We start from the raw sequence: 7,070 nt of genomic DNA, 5'->3' as shown, positions 1-7,070 counted from the left end.
GTAGGAACATGAAGAAAAGCAGCACAGTGGCAGATTAAATTCTTTGTGGCTAAAAATAAGAGATTAAGGCATTTACAGGAAGAGAAGGTGCAATTTCTACAAAGTAGGATAGCTTCACTAAGGGACTTGAAAGAAACTTCCATAGCTTCCCCCCTTCCCCTCCCCATCGCTCAGTTCTCCAGAATTCTCTACAGCCTGCCCACTAGGAAGGCCTGCAAGAAATATGGGTGGTTTAAGTTAAATTTCTGTGTGATATCCAATAGGGGATCAACCCCCAAGCCTCTGATACTTCACTGCGTACCCCAGCAGTAAGCCCTCAGAATTTGAATTATATTTTTATGCAAGAAAACAAAGAGCATGCGGAGCAGCCATATTACAAAAAGCTGCAGTGGCCACTGTGGCATCTTGAATGGAGCCTGGTCCATCAAGACAGCTCTCAGTGAGCCCCTGAGGGGGCATGAGCAGACAATTATAAAATTCTTGTATCCTTTCCAGGACACTAGCTGGGTATTGCATTGCCCAGGATATGCCGTGATACGTGACCGGGCACCCAATTGAGACCAAAAAGTCAGGTGAGATGGAGCTGCTCTCAGATTTTGGGCTCCCTTTAAATCCCAGGTCCACCTTTGTATCCCACCCCAAGATACTCCTATAAAAGTCAAAGACCCAGAGAAGTAAAGAATAATAGTCCATTTCTCAAACATGTTACCAGAGTTTATACCCCACAGCGACGCTGTTAAGGTGGCCATCCTCTACAGTTAAAAACAGTGCTTAAATTAAACTTTGACTTCTGAAACAGGCTTGTAGGTTTTTCAGCTATAGTCAGAAATCTGCAACAAATGCAGCTGGGGTCCCCCCACATGACAGTGCTAGGTATGAAAAAATATTCAGAGGAACACCTTGGGCTGCTGCTTTAAGCAGCGTGGCCAGAATTCACAGCCCGAGGGAAGGGACATGGGCAGCAGGCAGCATCCATGGGTAGTGTCTCCTGTCTCCCCAGGGACTTTAGGCTTGCCCCATTTCTGTTTGAAGGCTGGTTTGGCACAAACTCAAAACTGTGTCACTAGTTGCCTGCAATTTTCTGTCGAGTGCCCTCATTCGTATGCACTAAGGGATAAATTAATTGAAATAAGGGGGTTTGAGATGAAGGAAAGAAATGGATGAAAGAACCATAAATGGAGTGGTAGAAAGACTATGGCAAGCACAGCCAACTGCTTTAATTGAAAATCCAGCAGTGAGAGAGAGATCAGCAAAAAACCCCAGATCTTGACTAGTTTCTCCATCATGTTTCCTCTCTGAAATGGGGATAAAACACACACCTGAAATTTTCTAACTGAAAGCCAATGTTGTTTCAAGCAAATAGCCTGCTACCCATGAAAAAGCTCTTCAGATAGTGCAACATCAAACAGGAGACCCAGCAGCAGACAATCAGCTTAACTAAGCACCCCTTTGAGAGCAGCTCTTTAGGGAGAGCCAGCTGAGCCATAAAAACTGCTGGGGATGAATGACATCAATGCAATTTACTGGCTTTCTTCAAATAAAGACCTCAGCATAAGGAAATGATTTAAGAGACAACTAAACTCTGCTAGAGTCATAATTAGTAAATAATAGGTTCCATTACACATATTGGTGTATATATGTATACAGCTAATTCAGGATAATGACAGAACAAGCTCCCCTTTTTTCCCAAAAAACATTTTATTAACATTACTTATGAATTTATATTTAGAAAGTATTGTAGGTGAAAGTAATTGAAATTCAGACGTGGCTCAAATATGAAACGTACAAGACAGTGCAATAATATCACCATAGGCTTAATCTATCATAAGATATACCATAGTGCCTCAAAAGAGGGATTACATGAGGTTTGCAGAAACTTCAGCTTTTCTGCTTTAGCAGCCACCACATAAACACAAATATCAAGATCCTGTGCAGATGTAATCGGTGTAGCTCCATTAAAATCATTAAAAATGTGCTGATCTGTGCCATACGAGAATCTGGAGTGTAACTTAGCAGAAATTTCAAATGCCGTGAAAAAGTAATGGCTACATTTTCAAAGTAACCCTATTCCCAGTCTTCTCTCGTGGGATGAGTCAGATTTAAGTTTACACTTCTTTTACTATTATGAAGGTTTCTGAAAGCCTTGACTATGAACATAACTGTAAAGGGCAGTCTACTTAAATGATAGTGCCAAAGTCTGTAAAATGGCAGGGCAATAAACTTCTGAACCCATTTTTGAAAGAGAATGACAAAAAAATCTATGGCAGAGATTTAGCTTTGTACTCTCCTTAGTTATACTTAGAGAAGATTGATCTTGCAAATCTTAATTGGTTTGTAACAGCTGAAATATTCTCCCCAGGCAGTAGTAACATTCCCCTAATAAAAAACACGGAAATCTTATTACCTGGCTTTGCCAAAGTATTACTGCAAAGACAACAGACTGGAAGAACCAAACTTAGGTTCATTCTTCTTCTATTAGATGTAGTTCTTTATAAAAGGTAAGTTGGAAATAAAAAGCAGTTCTGAAAAGACAGAACTGACGGCATATAAAACTGTGTGGAAACTATTTTACAAAAGAAGAAAGTGGAATCAAAACAAGGTAGTTCAAACATCCAAGTGCACATCAGCTTTAAGACTTCAGGTTATACGTCTGAGGTTTTTTAGTCAGTTTTCTCATCATTTTTCTGCGGAATACATTAGCTGGCTTGTTGATTCTTGGTTTCTGAGTCCCTGCTAAGAAAACAAAGGAAGCATTTAGGGAAACTGACAAAACTGTTATTACTCTTTAGGTTTTTAATTAAATAGATCAGAAACCTTTTCACTCCAAAAGCTATAGATCATTTTAAACAGCAGCTGTATATTTGCACAGGGAAGGTCAACTGAATTCAACCTGAGACTCCAAAAGGTAACAAGAAAGGTGCTGGGGAGGAAATTATGAGCAGGACAGGAGTGGCTGAAGTTGGTTGAAAGATTTGCTTAATGTTGCTTTACACTCCCAAGCTATAGAAGCGAATATGTATAGCACAACATTAATTAGCACTAATTATGCCCTTAGCCATGAGCTTTGGTTGTACCAAGCTTTACAATTTACTGAATTGTGAAATCCACAAGCTGATGAAAAGCTTATAACAGATCCTTTACATTTGGCTCTCTGGTGCTCTGGTTATGGGACAGACAGCGTTTCCTTACTACTTTCTTCCACAAAAGAGTGAGGAAGGGAGAACCACCAGGTGGGTCTGGCTGGGTGTGGGCAGGGGCAGAGTGCGGGGCTGCGACGCTGATGAGGCAGTTTCCTTCCTCCTCTCTTCCTGCACACTTATGCTGGAGCCTGGCCCTACCATTTCCCAGGTAGTAATAGATGCAAATTAGATAATCACAGGAATCCCAGTAGACTTAGCATGCTATTAAAGACTCTTTTATAATACTAGAATGGCAGAGACACTCTCAGACTTGTCACCCACAGAAATATTACTGTCATGACTAACTGGCAGACAATAGTTTTACTTCTGAGGATGGGTGCAATTCCTCAGGCTGCAACCCTTGCCCGTGTTCTGGATTTCCAGCCCAGAACTGAAGACCTAAGCCCTCTGACTACACATCTTAAATACTGATGTACTTGGACCTTGTGCATATCTCATGTTTAATATAGAGCTACTTTGGGGGTTCCCCCCCCCAAAAAAAGAAAAACAACAAAACACCAAAACCCAAAAAACATGCTAGATACAGCCTTAATTTTTTTCCTGTTAGTATCAATTTTTAAAATATTGTGCTGTATCTGTTTCCTGAGTGCTGTGGGAATCAACACACAGTCATGCTTTTCTCTCTGTCATTGATTTACATATCAAACTAATTAAACGAGGGTATTAAAACTTGCAATAGCCGTATGAACATATAAATATGACTGCAGGTAAAAGCACAACCATTTTGACTTACAAGTACAGCCGATAGCTGATTTGAATAAAACCATTCAGAAAAATCAATTACCATTCCCAACCTTCCCCCACCCCAGTCACAGAAACAGTTGCCTCAGCACAAGTGAGGAGGCAGAAATCTTTAGGAATGGGAGTAGGAAACGCGAACAGGCAGCAGGAAATCAGGGGAAGATGGTAACTGCTGAAAATGCAAAGAAAAGTAAAATTGATTTCACAACTCACTTTAATTCTACTTAAAAATATCTAGATGAAAAAGATACCTTAATTAGTGTTCATTCTGGTACTGAACAGTTTAAAGACTGGTTCCTTGCAGGCTCGGATAAATTAGTCTTGTTGTACGCCCTTCCCTGTATTTCGTTAAAAAATGGTGTAACCCCTCACACCTCACTGATCATGTCAGAAGGATTTAGTGTTGCATCTCAGTTTTCCCTGCCTTTGAAAGCATGGAGTCCAAAATGCAAAACACATACACTTGTGGCAAGACAAGTTGAGTAGAGGAACACTGTGAAGACTTGTTCCTGCTATTTGGACTGCTTTATCTGCTTGTGACTGACAAAATACAAAACAATCTTACCTTTTCTGCAGACATTGTAGCAATCTGTTTCAGTAACAAAGTTATTGGCATTTCCACCACAGCCGGTATATTTGAACTCCTTACACGATTTAGTCTTGCTGTCATAGTAATAGCGAGGCACAGAAGAAGAACACAGTCCTTCATCCTTTGGGCTATAGCATAGCATGGGACCAGCTTGGAAAAAAAGAAGGGGGGAAGGAAGAGTGACAGGTAAATTACATAAATGTAATCTCTGTGCCCAACTTCTTAAAATTTACCCTGCAATAAATTTATGGCTGAACTGCTCTTGTTCCCATTGAATTGACATGACGGCTACTGATGACTTCAGAGACTTCACTCCATCTTATTCCTGTGAGTTATGAATATGAGAAAGCAACAGTCCCAGAAAATAGGATTAATATCCCAAAACTGAAATTCATCAGCTTTCCCCATTTGTGGTGCCAGCCATACAACAGCCAAGTTATTTACATGGTCTGGCCAGAAGTTTTATTCCATATATCTACAGGAATATAAAAATAATTCCACTGGAACTATCTCTGTAAAGGAAAAAGGCACGATTTTGTTTATCCTTTCTATGATTTTGCCAGCAAATCCTGCCTGCTTGCAGCAAAAGGACAACCCCCACCACTTTCCTCACAAGAATCACATTTCATTTTGCCTCAACAAAATTTTACTTTTCTTGCTGGAGACCTTTTCTCAGTTTATTGGATGTGCAACAGAGAAATTAAAAATAATTTAGCATTCACCTGTGAAAAGGCTGACAATCTGTCATCAGCCAAAAATAACTGTCTCATCAAGCACTAATAAGGCTTAGCCAGTGACAGCTTTTATACATTTTGGTAGGTCTCTCTTCTTCAAAGAGCCTCTCTTGCACTGGATATTAACCTGGTGTTTATGACAAAACGTAGCTATAGTCACCTGCTCATAATTACCACCTCTCTTCTTTAAAGCTTGTCTGGAGAGGCAGTGAAGAGTTGTGTGAGGCAAAAAACTTTTATCAGAAGTTGAGCTGTCAAGTGCCAAAAGCCCAAGCCACCTAATACTATGTGTCAGGCCTGAATTTTAGAAAGGCACTTCTGCTTTATATTATAATATCACTGCCCTGAACTTAACTGCCACAACGCCTTGTACATGTGCCCCAACACAGATCTCCAACCTTACTTCCCTTCAGATTACACAGGTACAACTCTCTAGAAGTCAAGAGATCAGATGGGTGGAGCTTTGGGCATATTTAAGGTCACAATATTAAACTAACAGCATTTTCGCTTTTTCAGTAACAGCAGAGACAAGTGACACATGAAAGTCTGCAGGCAATATAAACATCTGCTCCACAGAAGTCTTCCAAAACATTGCTGTACGGGTATACAGAGAAAATATCAAATAAAATATCATCTTCGTATCACTTTCAATCCATCTATTTTATTAAGAATTTGGAACAACCATTACTTTTCTCTGGCAGACAGTGGTCCACACAAGACTGCAAATCTCTGAAGTTGTTGCCATTTCCATAACAGCCACCGTAGATGAACTCCTCACACCTCATCGAACTCAAGTTAAAGGCATATCTTTTTAGATAACTCCTGCAAGGTCCTCCGTCAGCCTCCAACCGGCATAATTTGGGCACTTCTAAAAAAAAAAAAAAACCAAACACAAATTCATCCCCTTAAAATCAACCCTTCATGCTCCCTGTACTGAACAACATGGTGGTGTGGACAAAATGCTGTGACTCCGGTCAGAGGCAAGACCCAGCTTGTCCCATGACCTGCGTTCTTTAATAGAGTGGGATAAGATTTACAGGAGGAATCTGATGCATTAATCAGCAACTAAGCATCACATTAAATCACGTTTATAATATTAAGAGTCAAAATCCACGTCACCTCTGAGCCAGCCTTCTGGGGTTTCTCTGCATAAACCCGACATCAGCGAAAAGCAGCAACAGGCGGGAGGGACAGACAGAGCAGACGCCGTGAGTCCCGCAAGCGTCGCAGCCCCCACGGCCCCCCGCCACCCCGGGGGCACCCCGGGGGCTCTGGGCCCCGTCGGCTCGGCCCCCGGCACTGCGGAGGGCGGCGGGACCGGTCCCCGGACTCACTTTTGATGGTCCAGCAGCTCTTCTCGCAGTCGTCGAGGGTGAGGAAGTTGTTGGCGTTGCCGTGGCAGCCCCCGTAGGTGAACTCCTGGCAGCTCTGCGTGTACCTGTCGTAGTACCAGCGCGGCACCAGGGCGCGGCAGGGGCCGTCATCGGGGGGCAGCAGGCAGGCGCGCTGCTTCTCTGCGGGAGACACCAGCGACCGGGGCTGAAGCCACCTGGGCGGCGGAGGCAGCCCCGGCCCCGTTCAGCCGCCCGCGGGCTCCTACCTGTCAGCGTGCGCGGGGCCAGGGCCGCGCAGGCCAGCGGCAGCAGCAGCGCGGGCAGCGGCAGGCGGCGGCCGGCGGCCATGTCGCGGCGGCGGCGGACGGGAGGGAGGGAGGCAGGGCCGGCGGCGGGCGGGTGGCACAGGGTCCCGGGAGCGAGCGGCGCGGCCCGGCCCGACGGCAGCGCTTTATATGCGCCGAGACGGCTT

General features: G+C 43.5%; 1 protein-coding gene across 2 annotated transcripts; it reads right to left on the bottom strand.

Annotated features, from left to right (window-relative positions):
- Positions 1-1,679: 1,679 nt before the first annotated feature.
- TFPI2 (tissue factor pathway inhibitor 2) lies at positions 1,680-7,070 on the bottom strand. Of its 2 annotated transcripts, none has more exons than XM_055806452.1 (5): positions 6,865-7,070; positions 6,599-6,778; positions 5,953-6,132; positions 4,507-4,680; positions 1,680-2,730 (listed from the first exon to the last, which is right to left on the bottom strand). In XM_055806452.1, exons 1-5 carry the CDS (start codon positions 6,944-6,946, stop codon positions 2,630-2,632), a joined length of 717 nt encoding a protein of 238 aa, XP_055662427.1. In that variant the 5' UTR covers positions 6,947-7,070; the 3' UTR covers positions 1,680-2,629. The 2 variants fall into 2 exon arrangements, with proteins under 2 accessions (XP_055662427.1, XP_055662426.1); XM_055806451.1 differs by having other exon boundaries at positions 1,680-2,733; positions 6,865-7,042.

Source organism: Falco peregrinus, chromosome 5 (genome assembly GCF_023634155.1).
Source record: "Falco peregrinus isolate bFalPer1 chromosome 5, bFalPer1.pri, whole genome shotgun sequence".
Taxonomy (NCBI): domain Eukaryota; kingdom Metazoa; phylum Chordata; class Aves; order Falconiformes; family Falconidae; genus Falco; species Falco peregrinus.
Note: the sequence above shows the minus strand (reverse complement) of the source record. Positions and strands in the feature narration are given on the sequence as shown.

What these genes read in the sequence shown, in the direction of transcription:
- TFPI2 (XM_055806451.1), bottom strand. Translation starts at nt 6,946, where the DNA reads ATGGCCGCCGGCCGCCGCCTGCCGCTGCCCGCGCTGCTGCTGCCGCTG. An exon ending in GGCCCCGCGCACGCTGACAG is followed by an intron (nt 6,779 to 6,864) that starts GTAGGAGCCCGC and finishes TGTCTCCCGCAG; the next exon opens with AGAAGCAGCGCGCCTGCCTG. An exon ending in CCACTGTCTGCCAGAGAAAA is followed by an intron (nt 4,681 to 5,952) that starts GTAATGGTTGTT and finishes TTTTTTTCCAAG; the next exon opens with CTGGTCCCATGCTATGCTAT.